The sequence below is a fragment of the Myotis myotis genome, unplaced genomic scaffold, assembly GCF_014108235.1.
Source record: "Myotis myotis isolate mMyoMyo1 unplaced genomic scaffold, mMyoMyo1.p scaffold_m19_p_3, whole genome shotgun sequence".
NCBI lineage: Eukaryota > Metazoa > Chordata > Mammalia > Chiroptera > Vespertilionidae > Myotis > Myotis myotis.
The window spans coordinates 188,772,933-188,800,366 of record NW_023416335.1 but is presented as its reverse complement, the minus strand read 5'-3'; the positions used below and the strand labels follow the sequence as shown (position 1 = coordinate 188,800,366).

At 41.7% G+C, this 27,434-nt stretch overlaps 1 protein-coding gene across 2 annotated transcripts in view; it reads left to right on the top strand.

Moving 5' to 3' along the window:
- The window catches only part of BORCS5 (BLOC-1 related complex subunit 5), a 77,337-nt gene that overhangs the window by 43,277 nt on the left and 6,626 nt on the right, over positions 1 to 27,434 (top strand). For both annotated transcript variants that reach the window (XM_036297230.1, XM_036297229.1), the window contains exon 3: positions 9,830 to 9,987. In XM_036297230.1, coding sequence (XP_036153123.1) covers positions 9,830 to 9,987 — 158 coding nt within the window. The remainder of the gene's footprint in view (positions 1 to 9,829; positions 9,988 to 27,434) is intronic.

The window sequence follows — 27,434 nt, the reverse complement described above, 5'->3', positions numbered from 1 at the left end:
AGCTTATCTATGATAATAAAAGCATAATGTGCTAATTAGACCAGACAGCCGAACAACCTTCCGAACATCATTCTGGATGTCCTTCCTGACGAAGCCGTGGCAGCGGGGGCCAAGGCATAGGCGGTTAGGGGCAATCAGGCAGGCAGGCAGAGGGGTTGATCAGGCAGGCAGGCAGGCAGAGGGGTTAGGGGCGATCAGGCAGACAGGCAAGTGGTTGGGGCAATCAGGCAGGCAGGCAGAGGAGGTTAGGGGCGATAAGGCAGGCAGGCAGGCAAGTGGTTAGGAGCCAGCAGTCCCAGATTGTGAGAGGGATGTCCCAGATTGCGAGAGGGTGCAGGCCGGGCTGAGGGACCACCCCTCCCCCCCCCACACACTCCCGGGGCATGAATTTCGTGCCCTGGGCCTCTAGTTGTTTATAAAAGGCCTTAGCATACAACATGGGGCAAAAGTAGGTTTATAGTTGTTCATATGGAAAATAATACAATAATTAATAAATAATAATAAATGTGTTTTGTGTACTCACACCTGTAAACCTACTTTTCCCCCAAGCTGTATATTATTTTATCTAATCCTCTTAGCTACTTTCAAGGTATAGAGTATTACCCCTCTTTTACTGGTAGAGACATTGAAGTGAAGTGTTACTGAAGAGCTCTAGAATCAGGTTTTGGTCTACCTACCCAAGCATAATGGCCAAAATTATGCCACAGAGCTGACCCACTGAGGTCACTACTGCTGCCATGACCAAGAACTTGACATGCACCACAAACAGTGCTAGCTGGGAGTGGAGACTGGACGTTGCTACTGGTTCTGCTTCTGTCGCTGTCTCAGAAACATTGTTTTTCTGGAAAGTGCTATCACCACAGAATGTCATTGTGGAAGGTCCCTATTTTGCAACATTGCTCCCTGTTTAGAGTCTGGGTTGGTGTATAGATTGGAACTTCTGCCTTGTGCTTATATACTAGCTTCAGGTCAGGTGGGAAAAAGGTTTTTGGTTCTTCAGCTTCTTGGTATAATAGGCAGCTAGTCTCTCGTATATGACACTTGGCTTTATTGCCAACTCCTTGGGTCTTAACTCTCTGTATAGAAGACACATTTTATATTTCCTGTTGATTATATGTAATCTGAATAGAAAATAAGGTTGTTTTCCTTATTAGTAGACATCATGTGTGGAAAAATAATGTGGTTTTTCTCTAAAATTGATCTTGTTCTTACAGATTAGCTGTTATAAATTAATGGTATTGCCTCAGCATTTTAAGCTACCAATCATTGAGAACTTTCACCTGATCAAGGTGTTTTTTCCAGTGTAAACAATCCTGTGTTTTTTGAGTGTAGGGTATGTAATCCTTTAAGGAAGCCAGGTGTTAGCACCTATGTGAAGGGTGACCCCATTGAACAAGAAAGTCGTGGCATTAATATTTCAGATTTCTTTTTTGTTCCATCTTTTTCTTAGTATGTCTTTTGTTTTCAATTAAAGTGAATCTGTGATTCATCTTTCTGAAAAAAAAAAAAAATCAGCTCCCCAATGTGATTGCTGTTGACTTTATAAAGGTACCCTTCCCTCTTTTATAGTCAGTCTCGCTGTGCCTTGCAAAGTCTGCATTTCTGAGAACTTGTGTATATTTCAAACTACTTTAAGTAGAATCATGTGTTACATACCAATTTTTGAAAGAACACTTTCAGTTTTAAAGCAAAGTCTTTTAAAAAGGGAAGGATCCTTTGGTGCTCCAAACAACCTTCCTTCCTTTGTCTAGAAGCTTTTGCCCTATGTCTTCTTCTAACAGATTTATAGTTTTAGGTCTTTGGTACATTTTGAGTTCATTTTTATCATTAGATAAGAGTTCAGCTTCATTCTTTTGCATGTGGATGTCCAGTTTTCTTAGCACCAGTTATTGAAAGACTGTCCTTTCTACCATTGAATGGTCCCTTATAGGAAATCTTTTGACTATATATGTGAGGATTTATTTATTATTTATTTCTATTCTATGAGGGTAGAATTAGTAATATTGATCTATATGTCTTTCTTTATGCCAGTACTACAGTCTTTTGATTACTGTAGTTTTGTAGTAAGTTTTGAAATCAGGAAGTCTGAATCTTTCATCTTTGGTCTTTTTAAAGATTTGTTTTGATTATTGGGAGTCTTTTGAGATTCCATATGAATATTAGAATGGGTTTTTCTATTTCTGCAACAAAAAAAGTCATTAGAATTTTGACAGGATTCTACATTGAATATGTAGTATTGGGTAGTATTGATATCTTGAGAGTATTGTCTTCCAGTTCATGAAACATGAGTTGTATTTCCATGTATTTGTCTTCAATTTCTTTCAGCAGTGTTTTAGAGTTTTCATTGTACAAGTTTTACATATGAGAAAATTGAGGCTCAGAGATATAAGGTTCACGGTCTAAATTCATACAGCTAATAAATAATGAGGCCAAATTCAGCTTTTCCCATTCTCCCTGTCTTAGTCTGTTCAGGTTTCTATAACAAAGTACCGTAGACCGGGTGCCTCATAAACAACAGAAATTTGTTTCTCACAGTTCTGGAGGCTGGGAAGCTCAAGATCAAGGTGGTAGCTGATTCGGTGTCTGGTGAGGGCTGCTTCCTGAGTCATAGACAGCCTTCTTTTTGCTGTGTCCCCACATGCTAGAAGGGACAAGTGAGTCCTTTGGGGTTTCTTTTAGAATATTACTAATTCTACCCTCAAACTTAATCACTCCTCCCCCCCCCCCCAAAAACAAACAAACAAACAAAAAAACACACCTATCTCCTCATACCATGCCATTTTCAACATTTTGGAGGGAAGCACAGGCATTCAGTCTGTAGCATCAATGAGACAGTTCTTTTTTGGCCCTCTGGTGGTTTTATTTATTTTAAAATATGTTTTCATTGATTTCAGAGAGAAGAAGGGAAAGGGAGAGAGAGAAACATCAATAATGAAAGAGAATCATTGATCAGCTGCCTCCTGCATGCCCCGCACTGGGGATTGAGCCTGAAACCTGGGCATGTGCCTTGACCAGGAATCAAAGCCAAATCTCCTGGTTCATGGGTCAACACTCAGCTGCTGAGCTACATCGGCCAGGCCCTCTGGTAGTTCTAGGAAACTGTTAGGAGGGAGATCCTGGGAGCATTGTTTTTAACCACACAAAACATTTGGGGGGTTGGCATGTAATATTGAGCTTGCCTCTACTTGCAGTTTCTTCTCCCAAATAGTTTAACCAAAACAATAATGATAGCCATTCTGAGTGGCTCCTTCTCTGGGGTGAGATTGTTGCTCCTCTGATGTGACTGAATAGAAATACAAGTCCCTAAGGGAACCAGTCATGGAGGGCACCCCTTTCTAACTGCCCCAAAGGAATTGAGCACTAACACATATCGTAAGATCCTGCCCAAGTTGAGCAGATGATTTTAGACTTTCCCCTTTCTTTAAGATAAGTGGAAGGAATGCCTTTGAGAACTAGATTTAAAGAATACACAGGTTTCTGTGCTTTTTAAAAAAATCTTTGAAATATACCATGAACAATTGAGTCAAAAATCCCTTATTAGTCTGGCCAGTATGGCCCCGTGGTTGCGCATGAACCTATGAACCAGGAGGTCACGATTCCATTCCCGGTCAAGACACATGCCCGGGTTTCGGGCTCAATTCCTAGTGGGGGGCATGCAGGAGGCAGCTGATCAGTGGTTCTCTCTCATCATTGATGTTTCTATCTCTCTCTCCCTCCCCCTTCTTCTCTGAAATCAAAGATATATATATTTTTTAAAATCCCTTATTAGTTTTAGGGGGATTTTCTTTTCTCATAATCTGTTGCTTAATTATACCTTCACAAAGTTACATAGATTCTGCTTTCTGTATTCTGTGGTAGGAAATGGAGCTTGTAATACTGTTTCTCATATGGGCCCCACTACTCATAATACTCATTTCTAGTCCTGTAAGTGACTAAGCCTCTAAAAGTCAAGGAATTCAGTTGGGTAAAAACCCAGGTTAATACCCATATGGCTTTTGACTTTATTTCAGAAAAACATTTTTCCCCTACCTGACATTTAAGAAAGAAAAAGATTGTTCAGCAAAATATTTTCCAAATTTCTAACTCTGATGATTTTTTCCCCTCAACACTTTGAGGTAGGTGCACACGACAGTTTGCTGATCTGTGTAATAGTCGGTCTTGGTCCTCGCCCTTCTCTGGAGCCCACTCTCTATTCCTGTACAAACAAAGTGGTTTCAACAGGGTCTTGAAATGTCTCCACTTTTCACCATTTGCAAACCCAGCTCTTAATATATGGAATCTATTAAATCAGGTTTTAACTCAATAAACATCTACTTTGTGTACATCACTGTCTTAAGCTAAAGAAGAATTAGAAAATGGAGGGTAATGGCCCTGTTCCCTAGCACAGGGAAGACATGGTTTAGAAACTTTTATTTAACATGGAAGACTAACCATAAATATATGGAGGAATAGTGTGTTAGGAGTAAAATTCATGATGTCTATAATTTTTAATGGGCTCAGGAAAAGAAAAAATAGAAAAAGATGAAATAGACATGATAAAGTCTTTAAAAATTTTTTAAATCCTCACCCGAAGAAATGTTTTTATTGATTTTTTTTCTTTTTCTTTTTGTCTTATTTTTAGAGAAAGAGGAAGGGGGAGAGAGAGGAAGAGGAAATTGATATGAGAGAGAAGAAGCATTGATCACTGGGCAACTTAACTTGATCACCTTAGTGTGCCTTCTAGACTTGGCAGCTTTCTTAAAATCCACCATCCCCGTGTATTTTTTTTAAAAGAGGAAGAGTAAGGGTTTTGTTTTGGGAGCTAAAGCTGGGTTCTGGGTCCTCTGCTTCAGCCCCCTGGAAGCTTGGGCTGTCCCTGTAGCTTTTCTCCTCCCATTTTGCAGTACAGGCTCCCAAGAGTAATCTCAAGCACTGGCTAGTTCCTCACTCACTTGAGAAGAGCAGATTCACACTGAGACCAGGCCTCACTCTTACGTGTATGTGGAGAATACGGAGTAGGGACCCTGAAAAGCCTTTTTTCCTCCTAAAGTCTTCCTCAACTCACTCTTTCCTGGAATTCCAGCATTAGAACTGTATCCTCGTAACCGTTTGTACTCCATAAGCATCTATAGACGCAAGCGGTGGACCTTTTTGAATTAAATTCAAAATATTGTGGCAGTTAACTGGTTAACCGAATCTGAGAACCTTTTATGTACCAGATGCTGTATGTTAGACACAAGAGATAAAAAGTAAGTAAAACATGGTCCCTGTTCTACCAGCTCACAGTTTGTTATGAGACTTTTAAGTGCCTTGGAGAAGATAACTGTTTTAAGGTATATTCCTACATATAAACCTTGGAAGATAGGAACTGGTTTTGACTTACAGAGTTGGGGATAATTGAGTGAGGGAAGACGGGAAAGTTGCCCAAGAAGACATTTTAATAGATGGGAAAGACCTTGCCATGTTTTGTTAAAATGAATGTTTAAAAACATTTGAAAGGGAAATATATTCATATGAATGTCTCTCTCCAGATCCCTGTTTTCCAACTGTCTAATTCTTGTCATTTGAGTTTCTTTATGTAAATACTAGAGGCTCGGAGCATGAAAATTCATGCACTGGAGTGGGGGGGGGGGTCCCTCAGCCCGGCCTGCCCCCTCTCACAGTCTGGGAGCCCTCAGGGGTGGGAGGCGACCTGGCGATCAGGGGAAGGCAATGCCCCATCACACCTCTGCTGCTGCCACTGCCAGAAGTGCAAGCCTTGGCCGGCCCTGGTTACCTGTGCCTCGGGCGGCCCTGGGCAGCTGGGCAGCCACCATCTGAGGCTTGCCTGTGCCTCAAGCCGGCCCTGGGTGGCTGGGGGGCTGAGGGGCCAGGGGGACTCTGGAGGTAGGCGCGTGGCGGGGCTGAGGGGACTGGGCGCCGCCATCTTGTGGCTGTGGGCGCCGCCATCTTTGTGATGGTGTGAAGGTCAATTAGCATATTCCCTGTTTATTAGATAGGATAAGCAAATATGAATATATACTTTTATTTTATTGTCCCGCCCCTTTTAGACAATGGTAGTATGCTCTATACATTATCCCATATACCAGTGATGGCGAACCTTTTGAGCTCGGTGTGTCAGCATTTTGAAAAACCCTAACTTAACTCTGGTGCCATGTCACATATTGAAATTTTTTGATCTTTGCAACCATAGTAAAACAAAGATTTATATTTTTGATATTTATTTTATATATTTAAATGCCATTTAACAAAGAAAAATCAACCAAAAAAATGAGTTTGCTTGTCACCTCTGACACGCGTGTCATAGGTTCGCCATCACTGCCATATACCTTTCTTTTATTACTTAATATCTTTTGGAGATTTTTCTATATGAATACATACAGAGCTTCCTCATTCTTTCCTATGATCATATATTCTTACTTATGGCTGCATCATGGTTTAATTAACAAACTCCCCACTGATGGACATTGAGGTGTTTGTTCATATTTTGCTATTATAATCACTGTTGCAATAAATAATCTTATGTATATATCTTACATCATTTAACACACATGCTATTGTACATGTAAATTCCTAGTAGTGAAGTTATTCTATCAAAGGCTTTATGCATTTGTAATTTTGATATCCATGCCAAGTGCCCTCAATAGAGGTCTTAATGACTTACACATGAATCAACAATGCCTATTTCCTCATAGTTCCACCTACGGAGTTTTTATCATACTTTTGGATTTTTACCAATTTAGTGGGTGAGAAATGGGCTAGCAATAAAGTTTTAATTTATATTTTTCTTATGATGAATAAGGTTATGCATCTTTTCTTATAGTTGAGGCATTGGTATATCCTTTTCTGTGAAGTGCCTTTTCATGTCCTTTGTCTGTCTGTCTTTGGCTGATTTTTTGCTTGCCAATTCTAGGAGCTCTATATATAAGAGGAAGCTTGCCATTTGTGACTGAGTTGCAAATATTCTTCCCGGGTATTTTTGTGTACTTTTTAACCTGTTTTTGCCGTGGGGAATCTTGATTTTTATATTGTTGAATTTATCATTGTTTCCCTTATGGCCTCTGCATTGTCCTGGCCTGCTGTTGGCACAAAATCATTCCTCTTTCCATGGTGCGTCCTCACTCTTTTCCTACTTCAGTCTTGGATTGACAGCATAAAGCTTTTTTATCTTCCCTCCGAGTCTGTTTCTGGGACTGTGTTCTTTGTCAGTTATAGGAGATAATTGATATTTATGTTAGGAGATTTCAGTGTTCTGAAAAAAATAATCCATCTCCTTGATTAGAGGCACTCTAGAAAACTGACAGTTTCTTGTAAAACTAAACATGCAGTTACCATACGACACAGAAATTGCTCTCTTGGGCATTCATACCAGAGATACAAAAACTTATGTTTACACATAAACCTATACACAACTGTTTATAGCAGTTTTTTTTAACAGCCCCAAACTGGAAACAACTCCAATGTCCTTCAGTGGGTGAATGGTTAAACAAGCTCTGGTACATACATGCCATGGAGCACAACTCAGAAGTAGAAAGGAACAAGCTACCAACAATATGTGACAACATGGATGAATCTCTAATGCATTTTGTTAGGTGAAAAAAAGTCAGTCCCCAAAGGTTACATATTGTATTAGTCCAGATATAAAACATTTTTCGAATGACAAAGTTTCAGAAATAGTGAACAGATTAGTGTTTGCTAGGGTTAAGGATGCTCCCCTAGCAAGAATGAGAGAGAGGTGGATGTGGTTATGGATGAGAGAGAGGTGGATGTGGTTATAAGAAGCAACACAAGAAACCCTTGTGTGATGGAATGGCTCATTATTTGACAGTGATGGTGGACATATGACCCTACATGTGAAAAAATTGTATAGAACTAAATTCACCGGTGCGTCTGCACATGCACACACACATAAGTGTAAGTAAAATGGAGACATCTGAATAAGATCAGTAGATTGTATCATTGTCAATATCCTGGTTGTGATATTGTATTGTAGTTTTCCAAGATGTTACCTTTGGGGGGAGACTGGGTTAATAGATACACAAGATCCTGTACAATTAAAAAATAAATTCCCATTTTTGCAACTACCAGCTTCACCAAAAACTGCTATGTAGAGGCAGGTCCACTGGATAACTGGGCTCTTGGTGTTAGGATCAGCAGTGGAACAGCTGAGGGACCTAGTGCTGGCAGTGGAGTGTTGGGGAGCGAGGCAGTGCCTCAGGTTCAACTCTGTGCTCTGCTCGGTCAGGCCAGATGAAGATCTGAGAGCAGTGACTGGCACTTCCAAGGATTCTCTGGGACTACCCAACTGGGTAGCTCATTTTACAGCCTGTCTGGGGGGAAGGAACACTTGAGCTTGGGCTCCCATACCTCAGAACCAGTGAGGGCTTGACATTGGTGGTTGGGTGCAGGAATGGGGAAGGGTTCCCAAGATGACTTTTGCTATGGGTAGGTCCACCCTCATCGTGCCCAGCATGTACCCTGTTGTCATGTTTATTTTAGTGTACCTCTTGCTGCATCATTGGCTCTGATATGAGGCAGACCCTGATCTAGCATAGTGCTTCTCAGAGTGTGGTGGGGGGAATCCCTGAGGTCCCCAGGACCCTCCTGGGGAGTTTTCACAGTAATATTTAGACATTTGCTAATTACTCTCAGTCTCTTACAACTGTGCAATAGAGTTTTCCAGAGGTGACGTGATGTGAATGAGCAACAAATTGAACATAGAAGTGGATACAAAACTCCAACTGTATTCTATTAAGCCAGACATTAAAAAGATGTAGAAAAATATAAACAAGTGCCACTTTTCTCACTTTTTTGTTTTGGAAAATAGAATTCTTTTTTCTTAAAATATGTTTCTTGTTAACATTCAATGAAGTTATTGTTATTTTTAAACGATTTAATAAATATTTAAGAATTTTCTCAGCTTAATTTTTAATTGGTGAATATTGATATAAACTACATAAACCACAGCTCTTTGGGGTCCTCAATAATTTTTGAGACGGTAATGGAGTCCGAACACCAAAAAGTGTGTGATTACCAGAGTGCATTTGGCCAAAAGTTGGTGGACTTGCGTTCTAGTCAGGATTTTGCTGTGTGACCATATGCAAGTCATTTAGTCTCTTTTATTGATTTCTTCTTCTATAAATGCTAATAATTGCCCTGTTCTATATACTTTAAAGAAAAGTGAGATAATTCTATATGGAAAGCTTTGAAAATAGACTGTCCTATGCAAATGTAAGAGAATTTAGTAGTTAGACAACTAAACTTTTGTTGGAAGAAAATGTGAAGAATGAGGTTTATGATTGTGTCAGCTGGTATTCTGTTCACTTTTTAAATTTTTTCATTTTACATCTCCTCCTAACAACTTTCTTATCCATTTTATTTTTTTTTCAATTCCTCAGACGATTAGAATTATTAAAAGGAATTAAGTAAATACATCTTCCAAAGTTTTCAGTCAAGAAGGGATTTATATTCCTGATACTTTGAAGGAGTGTCATAAGGTCAGGAGTTCTGTCTTAGAGAAACCACTTACTAACTCTGTGACTTTAGGGAAGTTACTTAACCTTTCTATGTCTTGGATTCCTCATCTGTACATTGGGGTAATAATACCTTGCTTTCCATGGTGATTAAGAGTATATAATAATGCACAGGAAGCACTTGGCCAGTGCTTGGCACATAGTAGATGCTCCATAAATGATAGTTGTTGTGATTAGCATATAACAAAAGATGCAAGATTAAATTTAGGTCTCTTACCCAGTCTTCAGTAAACTTATTATTAAGCCTACTTTATTCATAAGTTTATTAACAGTAATTTTCATTTCATTTGACTTCATTCTTTTTTTCTGCTTTGAAGGGCTATTGAGTGGCCAGACTTCCCCAACAAATACCAAATTGGAGAAATTGGATTCTCAGCAGGTGTTGCAGCTCTGCCTCCGATATCAGGATCACCTCCATCAGTGTGCAGAGGCTGTTGCTTTTGATCAGAATGCTTTGGTTAAGCGAATCAAAGAGGTAAGTATTGTGGGAAAATAACATTGCTGACTTATTGTGATTCCCTGTGACTCGTGAGTCCTTTTCTACTGGGCAGTAGAGCTAGTGAGCCCAGCTTTATGGGAAGTAGTCATTTTTCTGAGTTTTGCCATTTGTCCTCATTGCTTTGTGGGATTGTCTTTCCTAACAGTAAAATGTGGTGGTGAAAAAGAGTGGCCCATGGAGCTAGACCAATATGGAGTTTGAATCCTGGTTCACCACTTAAATTGCTTGGGCAAGTTACTTAACTTCTCCTGGTCTCAGTTTTCCTCATCTGAAAAATGGGGCTAATAAGTAGTAACCTACTCCAAGGGTTGAGTAAAAATTAAATTGCTCAGTTAAGTGTTAACTCTTTTTTAAATTTTATTTTTCAACTACAGTTTACATTCTATGCTATTTTGTATCAGTTTTAGGTGTACAGCTTAGTGGTTAGCCAATCATATACTGTATATAGAGTTCCCCCTGATATTTTCAGTACCCACCTGGCACCCTACATAATTATTACAATATTATTGAGTATATTCCCTATGCTGTACTTTACAACTTCCAATCTGTGCTTCTTAATTTCTTCACCCTTTTCACCCAGTCCACCCAACTCCTCTGCCCTCTGGCAACCATCAGTCTGTTCTATGCATCTATGAGTCTGTTTTTATTTTGTTTGTTCATTTATTTTTGTTATTTAGATTCCACTTGTAAGTGGAATCATATGTTATTTGTCCTCCTCTGACTGACTTATTTAAAGTAAAGGTTAGCTCTTAATAGTATGTGTAAAGTCCTGCCATACTAATTTCCTATATGTATTTTGTATTTTATTTTCAAATAGGATATCAGTTCTTTGAGAGCAGGAGTCTTGACATCTCCCTAAAAATTATATTTTTCACTGTGTTAACACATGAAAAGGTCAGTGATTCTTATTGAATGGAAGCAATTAACCCACGATGTTTTGTAAGGAAAGAAACAAAATAACTAAAGAGCATGGTAGGAAGTTGAGTAATTATTAATAACAGTAAGCAGATACTTCTTTTAAGCACTGGAAAGTGTCATTGACCAGGACATTGCATGACACAGCTCTGGGTGCACCAAGGTATAAGTAAATATATTTTCCAAAGTTTTCACTCAAGAAGGGGTTTATATTCCTGACACCTTAAAGTATGTCATATAAAGAAAAGAAAATGTCAAGAGCTCTGTCTTGGAGAAACCACTTATGTGAATGGCACCCCCTGTTGTTTAACAAAATAGTTCTGGTCATTGACTCAGGCCAGAGAAGAAGATTGACATGCAGTAACACACAAGTAAAAGGTTGTGTTATCTTTCATAAAATGTATGCATATATGCTTCTCTCATGGAAGTCTTTTACTTGGTAGACTTTAAAATATGACCTTTCATATTGGTTGGTATTGATGTGGCCTTTCAAATGGTATCAACTATTTTACTACATTATGATGTATACTAGTGGCCCGGTGCACGAAATTCGGGGGCGAGAATGTCGTCCCTCAGCCCAGCCTGCACCCTCTCCAATCTGGGGCCCCTTGGGGACGTCTGACTGCCGGCCTGCTCGCCCCCTACTGACCCCTTTGCTGGCATGCTTGCCCCAAACTGCCCCCCCCCACGGCCTGCTTGCCCCCAACTGCCCCCCCTGCTGGCATGCTTGCCCCAAACTGCCCCTCTTATTGGCCTGATCACCCCCAACTGCCCTCCCCTCCTGGCCTGATTGCCCCTAGCCCCATTCCTTGGTCACTGGGGTGACCCAGGATACCAAGCCTTCCCTCCCGCTCCCCGCTCCCCAGCCAGGCTTGGCTTCCTGGCCCAGTGACCCAGATCGCCAAACCTTCCCTCCTGCTCTCCAGCCGGCTTACCAGGAAGCCAAGTCTTCCTGCCTGCTCTCCGGCTGGCTCCGTGGTTCTGGCTGGCGCCACCATCTTTGTCATGTCAATTTGCATATTCCCTCCTTATTGGCTATGGGCACTGCCATCTTTATCGCGAAGCGATGGTTAATTTGTATATTACTCTTTTATTAGATAGGATAGCTTCCAATCCCAAACATGACTGCATCAGAATCACTTGGGTTTTTGTTTGTTTTACTACTGAGTTCTCTTGTCCCCATAATAGTCTAGGTTGTGGTTTGTGAATCATTACTTTAATAAGTTTACCAAGTGATTCTGCAGCCATTCTCCATTACCTGGGAATTGGAAATCACTGATCTACAGGACTGTTTCCAAAATAAGTTCTATAGCACTAATTCATGTAAGGAAGATCAAATTTTTTGCATATTCCATCACTACCTTGGAAAAGTCACAATGCATATTCTCTTGCTAAAAGTTCTTAGGAATCTTACAATAAACCAGCACTATTCAAACTTTTTTTTTTTCCAATCTCAGAACCCTTATATTAGGTAACATCTATTAACATCTTATAGAAGTAGCATTTTTATTTTTTTTATTTTTATTTTTTATTATTAGTTAAGGTATTACAAATGTGTCCTCATCCCCCCCATTAACCCCCAACCTCCCCCCCCCCCCCCCCCCCACGGCACACTCATGCTCCCATCCTTGTTTTCTTTTTGAAAGATCCTCTAATCCATATCTGTCATTCTGTAGTTTAGGAAAGTGTAGTAAGAAAGATTGATAGCTCATTTTTAAAGAGCTGGGTAAAGTAGTTTGTAGCTGGTAGTACAACACAGAGCTTCTCATTATACATTTTCAAGACTCGGAACAGTGTTTCTTGGCCCCGAATATGTGTCAGAATCACCTGGGAATTTTTCCCTTCAGTATATATGATGGAAAGTTTTACACACACCCTGAAGTAGATAAATACTGTGAACCATCATGTACTCAGTGCCCACCTACTACAGGCATGAACATGTCAACACTCCTGTTCCACCCATACCCTACCCACTCCCTGTCACCTCCTCAACTGGTCTATTTTGCAGTAAATCTCAAGCATATCATTTCATTCATAAATATTTAAGTTATGTATCTTTAAAAGTAAAGAATTCTTTTTTTAAAAACCTTTTAATATGAATCAATTTTAGACTTAGAGAAAAGTCACAGCTGTACTTCAGAGAGTTCCTGTATACCCCTCACACAACTTCCTCTAAAGCAGTGGTTCTCAACCTTCCGGCCCTTTAAATACAGTTCCTCATGTTGTGACCCAACCATAAAGTTATTTTCGTTGCTACTTCATAACTGTAATATTGCTACTGTTATGAATCATAATGTAAATATCTGATATGCAGGATGGTCTTAGGCGACCCCTGTGAAAGGGTCATTCGACCGCCAAAGGGGTCGCGACCCACAGGTTGAGAACCACTGCTCTAAAGTGAGCATCTTACAGAATCCTAAATACAATGATCAAAACCAGGAAATTAACACTGCTACAATACTATTAACTAAACAAAAACCTTATTTGAATTTCACCAGTTTTTCCACCAATGAAGAACTCCTTTTAAAAAACACAACCACAATGCTATTATCATACCTAATATATTTAAAATAATACCTTCACTCAGCATAGCTGAGCTGCTTTTTAAGAAAATACTGATGTATAAGTCTCACTCTAAACCAGTTAGTTTGAAATCTTTAAATGGTGGTACGTGGGGAAGGGAGGAAGCTGAGCACTGGTGTTTATGAAAGTTCTATAGAGGCCCTGGCCTAGTAGCTCAATTGATTCAAGCATCGTCCTGATACACCAAAGTAGTGGGTTCAATCCCCGGTCAGGGCACATACAAGATGCAACCAATGAATGCATAAATCAGTGGAATAACAAATCAATGTTTCTCTCTCTCTCTTTCTTTCTTTCTCTCTCTCTTTTTCTCCTTCTTCCCTCTCCCTCTCTCTAAAAGTAGAAAAAATCAATAAACAATTTTTTGAAAAAACACCTGGCTGGTGTTCCTCAATTGGTGGGGCATCATCTCATGCACCAGTAGGGGGCATGCGGGATGCAGCTGATCCATGTTTCTCTCTCATCAATGTTTTATCTCTCTCCCTTTCCCATCCTGTCTCTCTAAAATAAATAAAAACATATTTTTTAAAAACTTAAATAAATAAATAGAAAGTATTCTAGAATCCGTAACCAATGTTGAGAACCAGTGTTCTGGAGCATTCAATAAAACAATAAAGCTGAGCTAATTCTGTTTGAGGAACTATGGGGTTCGCTTTGAGTCATCAGTAGTTACCCAGGATTGTTGGAAAACCCGGAATAGCACTCACAGTGCTGTGCAGTACCTCATAGTTCTCCTAGAGCAGAGGAGGTGGGCACTGCTTCAGAGTTCTCATTGATGGTTTGTTGTTTCTGTTGGAAAGTGCTGGCAAACTCCTGAAACACACATCCATCTGTGCTCAGTTCAAACCTAAGGGTTGAAATTAGTCATTTCCAAATGAATAAAGTTGAGGATGTAGTTTTGATCAAATACCAACTCTCTGATATTATTCCAGATGTTTCCTGGAAACTTGGTTGCCAGAGTGAGGAAGTAACATAGTGCTCTGTGTGTTGTAAAGTGAGGGAACTTAATAAGCATGGAGCATGTGTATTAGTGGAAGTGTGGAGCCCACATTACCCAGAGGCCTATAAAGTTACAGGGCTTGTGATCACTTAAGTTTGGGTCAAAGGGAAACATGGCTATGTCCTAGTCTGATTCAAATAAAAGAAAATCAAGGAGTTAGCTAAGCTTGCCTGTTGCTAAATGTGGATGATGCTCTTGAATGACAAATCTATATATATAAAAGGCTAATATGCTAAGTGTCCCTCCGAGTCTGACCGGTCGCTATGACATGCACTGACCACCAGGGGGCAGATGCTATGACTCACACTGGCCATTTACAAAGAAACAGCACCATGGACCTGGTGCCGGCAAAGCAACACTCGGCTTCCCCCAAGTGGGACATAGTCCCCAACACCACCTTGTAGTGACAGCCCACCAAATTGCAGCCACCGCTGCCAAGACCCCATGGCACAAAATGCGGCCCACAGCTCAGCCCAGCCCAGCCCAAAATGGTGGCTGTGGGCGCCGGGTAATGATGTCATGTATCAACGTCCGGCTTCCTCTCCCTAGCGACGACTAGCCTCCTTGGAATTTCTTCAGCCCAGGAATATGACTTGCTTTATAGCTAGGTGCAAACATTTTACACTTTAACCAAATGTCTGTGAAGCATTTTCCCATGTCTCATCTCATTTGATCCTCAGAAGTCCTGGAGTAGGTAGATAGGAGACTTGGTAGAATTCTATTTTCTTTTCATTAGCTGGAAAATGGAGATTTAGAAAGTTTAGAAACTTGACCGACTGAAAAGAAGTAAGAAATGGTGGACCTTGAAAATGACTTCAGGTTTTCTGAATATAGTCAAACACTGCTGCAGTTAAATATTTTACCCTTTGTTCTCCCTGCATGATCTACAGTAATAATCTGCTTCGTGTTGATATTTACTGCTGTGTTTCTGACAATTACCTGAAAGAGAAGTTGGGGTGCTTCACTGGGCTGGAAAAAGCAGAAAGCAGTTCTAATTAAGCAAGTTTATTCTATCCTATATAACAAAAGGCTAATATGCAAATCGACTGAACTGCAGAACGACTGGTCACTATGACATGCACTGACCACCACAGGGCAGACACTCAACGCAGGAGCTGCCCCCTGTTGGTCAGTGCACTCCCACAGGGGAGCACTGCTCAGCCAGAAGCCCTGAGCTGGGCTCACGGCTGGCGAGTGCAGCGGTGGTGGTGGGAACATCTCCCGCCCCCGTGGCAGCACCAAGGATGTCCAACTTATGGCTTCAGGCCACTACTCCCCATCAACCGGACATCCCCCGAGGGCTCTCAGACTGCAAGAGGGTGCAGGCTGGACTGAGGGACCCCCCCCCCCCCAAGTGCATGATTTTCGTGCACTGGGCCTCTAGTATTTTATAAATGTGTGTATGCAAGAGAAGTGGAAGATAGAGATGGTCTTCCTTCACAATCAGGGACTCCTGTAATAGACACTGACCATAGTTTTCTTAATGGCTGCAGGATGGCCCCTCAGTTAGCCAGGTCGCACTGCTGAGCAGCTATTGCAGACCTACTTAGTGTGAGGTCCTTTAGGGGTTACAGAGAAATGTGACCTAGTCCCTGCTCACTGAGCACTGCCTAGGTGAGGGAACAGTAATATGAAGGATAAGGCACTGTTGATGGAGAGTACTCAGTTATGGTTTATGATTGGAGTTCTCTAAGAGTTAAAGATCAGGCAATCCACGAACAGGTGAGGTTCAAGCTGGGTCTTAAAGGAAAACCAGGATTCGGGAAATGAATGGAGAGAAAGAGCAGAGCATTGCTGACTGGGAAACAGCTTGACAGTCTCAGAAGAAAACTAGCTTTGGGGCTTCAGGGGGCCAGTAAAGAAACTAAACTTGGTCCAAGAAAGCTTCTCTACATTAAGAACCACAGAATGTTGGAGTCAGAAGGAACTTGGAGACCTTCTGGTCTAGTGCCATCATTATTTAGATGCAGAAATTCAAGCCTGTTAGAGAAAGTAAGCAATTTAACCAGGGTCACAGAGTGAGACCGTAGCCAAAATTTATGGAATTAAAAGTGGATGAAGATTAAAGGAGCTTTTTGTGTTATTTTTATTTTTTGAAGGTGGTATACTTGAACATGTTTACAATTAAGGGGGGAGAGACAGAAGAGATAAAAGATGAAAGATAAAAAGGGGATTCATACAGCAAGATCCCTGAGGGGACAAGAGAGGATAGGATTTAGAGCCATGGGGTTCTTTGAGAGAAAAGGAAGGCTGTAGGTAGGTTTATAAAAAGAGGATACCTGGTACAGATCAGTCACACCTAAGGAGCCTGTGTATTCTCTCTGAAGAAGAGGGGAGGGCATTTGTTGGGAGTGACCACTGGGGAGTAGTACAGCTGTGAGCACTGGGAACCACAGAGGCTCAGCTGAGGGGAAAACCTCTACCTTGTATCCTTGGGTGAGGTAGCGTAGTGGTTCCGAGTGCAAACTCCAAAACCTCCTTGCCCAGGTTCAAGTCCTGGCACTGCCTCTAACTATCTCTGTGACCTTAGCAAGTTACTTAATCATTCTAAACCTCAGTTCCCTTACCTGTTATATGGGGATAAGAATAGTATCCATGTCAGTAAGGTTTTGTGAGAATTAAACAAGTTTTCCTATGTTAAGTACCTAGGACCATGTCTGCCATGTAGTAAATACTGGAGTGTTAGCTCTTATTATTTGTTTTAAATATAAATAAATCACTTAAAGAGAAAAGCCTAACCTTATTGCCATGAATTGGCCCATATGAAGTTTCTTGATACAGCAGCAGCCTAAATAGTGGCTAATTTTAAGCAATACCCTCAATAATCAAGTGTGATAAAGAACTTAATAGTTAGCTCATTCTGATTTCCTTGAATCCCTGCATGATTCCTTTCATGCCATATATATGCAATTTTTGGAATTTTTGTAGTAAATGTAACTGTTCATTCTGCTTTGTGAGTAGCAAACTGGTGCCTAGGGAACACGGGTCACGAGAAATGTGAGACTGGATGACCACACATGATTAGTCCTTGGCCTCTAGGCTGTGGGTATATCACTCACAATTTAGTTATTTTTGGGGAGAGCCCATCATTTCTGCTTAAGGATTCGAGTTGACAGGCAGACACTTTCAGTTCTAGGTCACATTTGTCATTGAAATTTGGGTTAAATGAAAGGTAAGGAAGCATGTGTCCTCCTAATGTGGGTGCTTTTCCCCAGGGCCGGGGAGGCTGGAGGGAATGCTGGTGGCAGATCCACAGCCCAGGAAGACACGGCTGAGACATTTGGAGCTGTTCTTGTCACTGACCTAGATCGCGGCTCTGTCTTACTCTAGTAGCTATCAATGTGTAAATAAATTAGAATGCCTTTTAACTATGATAAAGCCACTAAGGCTATTTTGTTACAGTTGTTATGTGCTTGCCTAAAGGCCTTGAAACTAAATTCATGATATGATTCTGATAGTCTCGGTATTTGTCATTCTTATGTGTGTTGATAAGCAGGCTATTTTAGCATAAACTAATATGAAGCATTGAAGGGGCGGTTCAGATGAACAGGTAAGAGTTGCATTCCTTAGAAAGTCATGTGATCACATACGGTTATAAAGAGACCCTAGAGTTTCTCTAATTTAGTTCTTTCATTGCACAAGTAAAGAAAACCAAGGCCCTTGGAGTTTATTTGGGACTTGCCCAAGGTTGATCTCTTAGGTAATGATTAAGATGATATTAGTTGATGCCGAGGCTGGTTTGGCTCAGTGGATGGAGCGTCGGCCTGTGGACTGAAGGGTCCCGGGTTCGATTCTGGGCAAGGGCATGTACCTGGGTTGCGGGCATATCCCCAGTAGGAGATGTGCAGGAGGCAGCTGATCGATGTTTCTCTCTCATCGATGTTTCTGACTCTCTATCTCTCTCCCTTCCTCTCTGTAAAAAGTCAATAAAATATATTAAAAAAAAAAAAGATGATATTAGTTGAGTCTCTCTGATTCCAGGGCTCTTTTCTGCTTTACTATGCTAATGTCTACTTCTTTGGGACCTTTCATTTTATTTTCCTTTTCATGTAGTAGGCATTCAACTGGTGTTTGAAGGGGTGGGCTGCCCTTTCAGGAGTCAGTACACAGAGCTAGGCAGGGATTCTTTCTGTTGACAATACAGTGATACTTAAGAATTAGCTGGAGCCATCTTCCAAGTGTCTGACCTGACTTTCTGTGCCATGCCTCCTCCCATGAGACAGGGAGAGATTGATCAAGGTTAATCCACTGCTCACAGTGTTGCAGAGAATCGGTGTCTGAACTGGTATTAGCATTCATTTTGACCTCCTTCGGGTAAAAGCCTGGTTTTGTGAACCATTGGTTAGGTGAGGCTGTTACTATGTACTTATTTATTTATTCTCACCCAAGGATATGTTTTTCCTGATTTTTAGAGAGAGGAGGGGGCAGGGAGAGAAACATTGATGTGAGAGAGATACACCTATTGCCTCCTGTACACACCTGGACAGGGGATGGAACCTGAGACCTTTCTGTGTACGGACAACGGTCCAACCAACCGAGCCACACCAGCCAGGGCGAAACTCTTTGCCTATCACCTTAAACTGTGAATCTCCTTTATTTTTTTTTTTTCTTCTTCTTTTTTTTTTTATTGCTTAAAGTATTACAAAAAGTATTACATATGTCTCCTTTTTTCCCCCCCTGCCCTTGACAATCCCCTGGCTTCCCCTACCCCCCAGTGTCTTATGTCCATTGGTTATGCTTATATGCATGCATACAAGTCCTTTGGTTGATCTCTTACCCACCCCCCTCCTGCCTTCCCACCCTCCCCGGCCTTCCTGCTGTAGTTTGACCGTCTGTTCGAGGCAGCTCTGCCTCTGTATCTATTTTTGTTCATAAGTTTATAATGGTCTTTATTATCCAGAAATGAGTGACATCATTGTTAGATTTCTGTTGCTACTTTTAAACACATTCTGGCATTGGTTGCTGCACGTTTGACCTCAGATTATAAAATGGACTGGAAGTGTTTAATTAAAACTATAAATTTTGCTAAGAGCATTGAGATACTGGGCTTCTTTTTGCTGAAATACTGAGGTGCAAGGCATTTCAAGACAGTTGTGGGTTCCCTTTCTATCTTACAAGTGACTTTGGTGTAAAATTCAGGTTGAGACCTTACAATGTAATTATAGTGCCCTCCACCCCCTTTTGTCCTTTGGGCAACCTTTCTTCTTGGTAGGAAATACAACTGGTGCCTTGGGTGGTAGGAAGTAGAGGTGGGGATTGGGCTGCTTCTGGCTGTAAGTCTGCTATACACTACTTCCTTCCGCCTGGCCCCACACTTCCGGCACAGCAGCACTGCCCCGCCAAAAGGCACAGATCCTGGAGGAGGGCCCAACCAAGTTTATTACTAGCCTTCTGGAAATGTAGGCTTGTGTTTTTTGGCGAGGCATGAGCAAAGCCTAGTTATTAGACTGCTCTGAGATTTAACTCCGTTCAGATTCTGGATACTGACACATGAGTATGTGTGAACAGCAGCCCCATTTCCCCCCAGTTCGCCTGCCCTAGACATGCCCCTAGACAGCTGGCGCTGCCAGCTTTCCTAGTACTGGCTGCAGGTGCCAGGAGCTAGAGCCCCTGATCCTCTCCCACCCCAACTTGTTTTCAGTCTGCCACAGTGGGCAGTGTAAGAAGCTCCATGTAGCTGCCTCTCTTGTGAGCAATGACAGAGTAACTGGTATCCGTAAGCCAGCTAGTAAGCAGTATTAAGGGCACATGGGTTATAGAATCAGAATAGGGCTGGGGAAAGATATTCCCTGTCCTGTATCTCTTTCAGGGAAGAAAAACAAGGAATTTTAGCAAATCTGAGCATTGCTGCAGTGCTGAGAACAATGCCTGGCACATAGGAACATTTAATAAATGTTTGTTAAGTGAACAATTTAATATATCCTGCAATTATTTCAATATAAACTTTCTTTTATTAGAATAAGTAAAGGTTATGAGAGTTGTATTAGGTGGGGTAGGCTATACTGCATCTATAATTAGACTCAGAGATGTGTAATGGCTCAAATACAACATAAGTTTATTTCTTGCTCATATTCAAGGTGGGTGCTTCTGGTTACTAGGTGACTCTCTTCCTTTGAACTCAGGATTCCAGGATCCTCCCTTCTGTGGTTCTGCCATACCCAAAGACCACATTGCTCATAGCATCCAGTTGTTGGAAGGGGCAAGAGAGTGGGGCCAAAGTAAAGGCTATATATATAAAAGTCTAAGCTACCCTTACTACTGGTCAACCGAACGACTGGTCAGTTGGTTGCTATGACGTGCACTTACCACCAGGGGGCAGATGCTCAACACAGGAGCTGCCCCCTGTTGGTTAATGCACTCCCACAGCCAACCTCCCATGGTCTGTCCACCACCACCAACCCTGGCCAGCTGGCCCCGATCCCGGCCAGGCCCAGGAACCTCACGTGTGCACGAATTCGTGCACCAGGCCTCTAGTCTTCTAATAATCAAAGTTGTAGTCCTCCAGATCCACTAAAGTCAGACTGCTTCTTGGTCTCCACTCCTGCCCATGCCTTCTACTATGCTGCCTGCTGCTAGAATCTGCTCTTCATCTCCGCCTGATGAATCCTGTACTCCCATCAGTATAGCCAGCAGCTTATCGTTCCCATTGATTTCAGAAGGCATCTCCTGGCCTTGGCCGTGTAGCTGTTGGTTAGAGCATCGGTCCTATGCACCAAGGGTTCAATCTGCTGTCAGGGCACATACAAGAGGCAGCCAATGAATGCATAAATAAGTGGAATGACAAATTAGTCTCTCTCTCTCTTCCTCTCCCACTCCCTCTCCCTCTCCCTCCCTCTCCCCCCCTCGCCTCCCCTTTCTATTCCTCTTCCTCTAAACTCAATAAATTAGAAAATAAAGGGGTCTCCTGCCTCATTTCTCCCCTAGTGCTCAGGAAATGTTTGCTGGGTGAGTTTGTGTAGTGATGATGAGCGTCAGCTCTCTGCATGGGTGACAGTAGGAGCCTATGGACTTCAGAAGTCAGGCTCTTCCATGTCAGGATAGGTCATCTGGCACAGGGCTTAGGAGCACAAACTCTGTGTCAAGTGAGATACAGGATACCGACATAGTATCTTAGTGTCATCGTCATCATCATCATCATCTCCTCCTCATAGTTGGTGTCGCCTGTTTGTTCTTTAGGCATAAGTTAGAGGATTTCAGCTGTAAAATATTGATCGCCACACCACATACAAGGCCTGTTCCCTCCTCTGAGTCAGAAAAGGGGTTGTGTTCATGGAGAGTTGGGGTGCCTAAGTAAGGGAATTGTAAAGCACATAATTAATCCAGTTTTACACTGTTTAATCACCTCAGCTCAGGCTTAAACTATTGAATGGGTCACTGAGGTCATACAGACTTACTTTTGATTCCCTTGGGTCCTGGCATTGGGAAGGGGAGTCCAGGTCACTGATGTGGCTCCCAGGTTTTCTTCCTCATCCACCCATTCCATCTGCCAGCATGGCTTCTACACACGTCTCCTAAGGAAGTAGAAGTGGTAGTAGTAATAATGCAGCTGTCATTTTTTACATGTTTACCGTGTGCCAGGTCTGGAATGGACATGTTACATACATTATCATCTGTGTATGACAGATAAAGAAACCAAGGTTCAGGGACCCAAAAGGGCAACCATTCAAGGTGACACAGTTGTTAAATAGTGGAGCTGGGTCTCAACCCAGACCTAAAACCCACACTGGAGACTCCAAGTGCTTCCTACGGCATTTCTTTTTCTTTCTCTTCGATTCTTCATGCAAGGGTTTTTACTTGCCAGCTTCTCTCCATGTTTGTACCTAATGCTAACTTTCCCGGACCCAATATCCCTTTATCATATTTCCTTCCTGGTTTCACAGTGTATGTTTATCTTTCAAAAGTGATCCTTATAGGATGCAGCCCCCCTTTAAACAATAACCTTGACGACGACCCCACATTTACATCTTTAAGATGCCAGCTCTCCCTATGCTGAGGCTACCTTTTCTACACTCCCTGTCGCTCACTCTTGTGAAGGGATCTCTGAGGACTGTGGTAGTCATGGAGGTAGACGGAGAGGGGCAGTCAGGGGAGCCAGGGAGCAGACCTGTGCCAAGGGGCGTCATACCTCCCCAGTCCCACTCTGGAAGGAAGGCAGAGAGAGGGGATTGTAATTAGAGAGAAAGCAGAAAGGGAACTTGTCAAGGACTCAGAAGATCTGAGGTGTCACAGTGCCCTGGACTAATGTCTTCATAGAGTCCAGGGAAAGCTCTCCTAAGGGGGAGGGGGGAGAGGGATTTCTGCCCTCCAGCCAGCCTTCTGTCTACCCTTATCTTTTTCTTTTCCTGATGTTCTGCCTTTCAGTGTCCCTCCCTAGCCCTTTTCGGGGGGTGGGGAGGGGTTGGGCGGGGGGCGTTCAAGGGAGAGGGGAATCTGCCTAACATAGTTAGCTTTGGGAACTGATTAAAGGTTTTGAGGTTTCTTTCCCACCTCCTTGCCTAGACATCACTGCCAGGGGTAAGAAGGCATAAGGGGAAGTTGGGCAAGTCATAAAATAATAATTGGGACGAGGTGATGCAATTCAAATTCCCGAGGTCCTGGTAGCTCTTGGTTCTCTTGAAGACCTAAGTAACATTTGTTCCTTTGCTGAGACAGACACATTGTTTGAACAAAGGAAACAGGATCACTTCAAAATGTCCACTATGTGGTAACCCATACCATTCAGCCGTGTTGTAATTAATGAAAACACTGGCGACAGTCTGCCCATTGTTTGCCGTTGAGCAACAGGAAATGGCAAACTAACAAGGAGCTGGAGAAGGCTTATGTCATTTCAGGGGAAGCAGAAACTGCGTGCAGTTTTGACCGATAGCTTCCTGGTTGCAGATCTAGGTCCATCTGAGCAGGTTCTGTTCCTCATGGACATGGAGATGTGTGTTTGTTTTGACCTTATCGTTTGACTTTGACATTAATCTGTAGTAGATATTTTGTTTTCCTTATGTCCAGAAATGGTGTATTGAAAAACATTGTTTTAGACCACAGTTTTCACACACAGTTATCATTCATCCGACAAGATAGAACCAACTACAGGAAAGGAAATGTCACTGGCCAACTTAGTGCATGGGATAGTTGACAGGAATGTCGTGTGGTGGCCCTTGGACTCAGGAGATGCGGAGTCCAGCCCTGGCTCTGGCAGCACGGGCTGTGTAGACTTAGGCAAATACTTAACCACTTTGGAGTTCATCTGGTAAAGTGAGAGGGGTGGGATCAAATGCTCCCTCAGGACCCTTGCCGCTCTAAAGTTCTATGTTCAAAGCCCCCTTCGTGAAGTCAAGAATCATGAAATGCTTGTACAAGTGAAATATCAGAGTACAAAGTGTGCCAACAGACTTTGCCAGTGAAAATGTCATTCAAGTTGATCTGCTAATAGATAGTTTATCCCTTTAATCTCCTCTCAGGTTTTGTTTTTATATTTTTTTCTGGTAATTTTTTGTTTTTGTTATTAAGAAATTAAATATTAGTGGTTAAATTAAAAACAAAAGTTTTCTTTCACTGCACTTGAAAACTGAAAGTTGCCATTTAAATTCATCTATTAAGGATTTCAAAAACGTATTGAACACATTGCTCAACATGGTATGTATTTCACTGAAATGAATTGACATTTGAATTAATGAGCGTTGTAGAAAAGATAGGCAAAGATTCGGTGAGGAGGCCTGGGTTTAAATTCTGGTCTCACTGCTAGTGCTAGCTGTGTGACTCTGGGCACGTTTTTTGATTTCTGAATCCCCAATTCCACATTACTACTAGGAGATGATATTTTCCTTATAGGATTGTTGTGAGGAAGAAAGATAATATAGGTATAGTACATAGTACAATGCCTAACATTTAATAGATAATTTATAGTAGTTATAACTGCTATACATTATTTTATTACAGTAATTAAAATAACTAGGGAATTACCGATGGATATAGACTGGGTTCTGCCTACCCAGTCTCCCAATGTGACGTACATAGATTACCAAAGACACAGTCCCACTAGTGTGGATTTCAGTTTTTGTTTTTGAGACCATATGGACTGAGATTTTCCAGAGAAGTTTCCCTTCTTGTGTGCTTTATCTGCCAAAGGTGTGATATGAAAATAAATAGCAAGAGTTTACTCTTGTAAGCTGTCATTGCAAACTGTTGTCTTCAGAAACAGGGTAGCTTCAACATGTACAGTGTGGGGTAATTGATGACAGTTGGTCTGTGATGCAGTTAATGAAAACACCTGCCCATTGTGTCAGAGCAAGGCACCCCAGAGAACATTAAGGGTGCGTACCTCAGTTAAGGACGTGTACCTCGGTTGTGATTTGATCCCCAGCCCTGGCCTGGTCTGGGTGCCTGCAGGAGGCAACCTCTCTCTCTCTCTCTCTCTCTCTCTCTTTCTCTCTCTCTCTCTCTCTCACCTCAGTGGTCATTATGGAGTCAGTTTACTATATATATAGGCAAAGAAGGTTCCAGGAGGTGGCTGAGATTTCGATTCTGAGGTACCTCTCACCCTTTTATAGTGTACAGTTCAATGGTTCTTGGTATAGTCACGTAGTTGTGCAACCAACACCACTGTCTTAATTCCAGAACACTTTCGTCACCCCAAAAAGAAACCCCCATAAGTTAGTAATCACTCCCCATCTCCTGTTCTCCTATCCCATAATAATCACTAATCTGCTTTCTACGTCTATGGATTGCCTATTCTAGTCATTTCATATAGACATAATCATATGTGGCCTTTTGTGTCTGACCTCTTTCACTTAGCATGATGCTATCAAAGCTCATCCATGTTGCAGCCTTGCATTTGTTGCAGATGTTGTCAGTTGCATTCCTTATCCTATATAATAAAAGGCTAATATGCAAATTGTCCCTACGGGTGGGAGTTAGACGTTCGCTGACCACCAGGGGGTGATGTGGAACATGGCAGGCGTTGCTGACACGGTGCTGGCAGTGGGCAGCAGTGGAGGCACTACCAGCCCCAATGGGCCCTGATGCAAGCAGGACTGCGGTGCGATGGTGGAGCAGGTGAGCAGGTGGCGCCAGGCCAAGGCGGGTACGAAGGGATGCCCCAGCCAGCAGCCACTAGGGACCCTACCCATGCACGAATTTCGGGCACTAGGCCTCTAGTTATCTATAATAATAAAAGCATAATACGCTAATTAGACCAGACGAAGCAGGAGCTGCGAGGGCCGAGGCAGCCGCCGCAGTTGCCTTAGGCCAAGGCAAGCCGCTGCAGCTGCGAGGGCTGAGCCCCTTGCATGAATTTCATGCATTGGGCCTCTAGTGGTTGAATAGTATTCCATTGTATGAAAAGAGACCACATTTTGTTTATCCATTCATCAGTTGGTGGATATTTTTCTTTGAATGCGGTCATATGGTATAATCTGAGAATTTCTTAGTTTCATTTTAGCATTATGAAAAACAAATCTCTAAGCAGATTTGGCCATTCCATGGAATTTGTTATTAGTTCTCTTCTATTTTTAGATTGCTTTTGTATAAATCCTCTCATTTATAATCTTTATAACACTACTGTGAGATGGGAAGGATGGATGACAGGTGTTGTTATTACCACTTTAAAAAAGTAGAAGCTGAGACTCAGTTTGTGATTTGTCAGACAACTAGTAGAACTTAAATTCAAGCTTTTTTTTTTTTTAACTTTTTTTTATTGTTGACACTATTACAGATGTCCCCATTTCCACCTCCACCCAGCCCACTCCCCTTCCCTCTGGCCAACACCACAGCATGGTCTGTATGTGTGTCTGTGTCTATGTTGTTTGACTAATTCCTTCACCTTGTTTCATCTAGTCCCCACCTCCCTCACAGCTGTCAGTCTGTTTCATGTATCCTTTGTTTCTATTAGCCTTCTGTCTTTTTATGGTAATGAATTATTAGCCACGTCAAGGATTTAGGGTGGGGATGAACCTACATTGCTAAAAATCAGTAATATGTCTATCTCCAAATAGGCATTTGAGGCATGGCCAAGTCCCTACAGATTGATACTGGCCCCAGAATTGATTATTTAGATAGCTACAAAACAGGATGAATTGTCATTTTTCCTTTTAACCCTTTAGCTAAAAAAATAAAAAATAAAAAAAATAAAAAAATCTTACAATGAAAGAACAGAATTGTATGTCACTGTATATTTGTTACATTTGAAGCACAGGGGTTGCCTGTGCAAGGGAGGAACAGAACTGGGGCAGGATTCAGAATGTGAGAAGGGGGACAGATAGCCCTTGGATGGCTGGCCTTGGCTCACCATGGCCTCCTCCTCACCAGGAGCTCATGTTCTTAAATTGAATTTAGGTGTAGAATGAGCACAGAGAAAGTGAACTATCTATTGAGATCAAATAAAAATTGACCTCGAGGCTTAAGTTAACTGAGCGACATCACATTAAAAGTTGGACATTACTTTTAAAGGATGTAGAGGTGTGTGATTTTTTTTAACATCGTCTCCTTAAATCCTTAAGCGGTCTTTTTTGTTTTTAGCATTTCATGTAAACACAAGTAACTTAGGGATAGGAAAAGCAACAATCTATCGATCATATAGACTTGAATTTTGTTAACTGTGGAACACAATTTACCTGCTCATTTTTCTTTTGATCCATAAAAAAGTTATTAAACTTACTTTGGCCATCTTGTACAATATCTATATGAGGCTCTCTTATTGTTGGATCGTGCATCTTTTCTAACTTAAAGCTATACGCCTTTGTAAAATGTATCACTACTTTGAAGAAATTACCTTTAGTTTGAAAAGGAAATCACATTAAGCATGTAAGCATCTTTCATTAGGATGACCCACCTGTCCCAAACCAGCATCAAAGCTTACTTTATCAGGAAATTTTATGTAACAAAAAAATTTAAGCTGTGTACTCTCATTGGAGAAGATGCTAAAGCTCTTCTGTCTGCT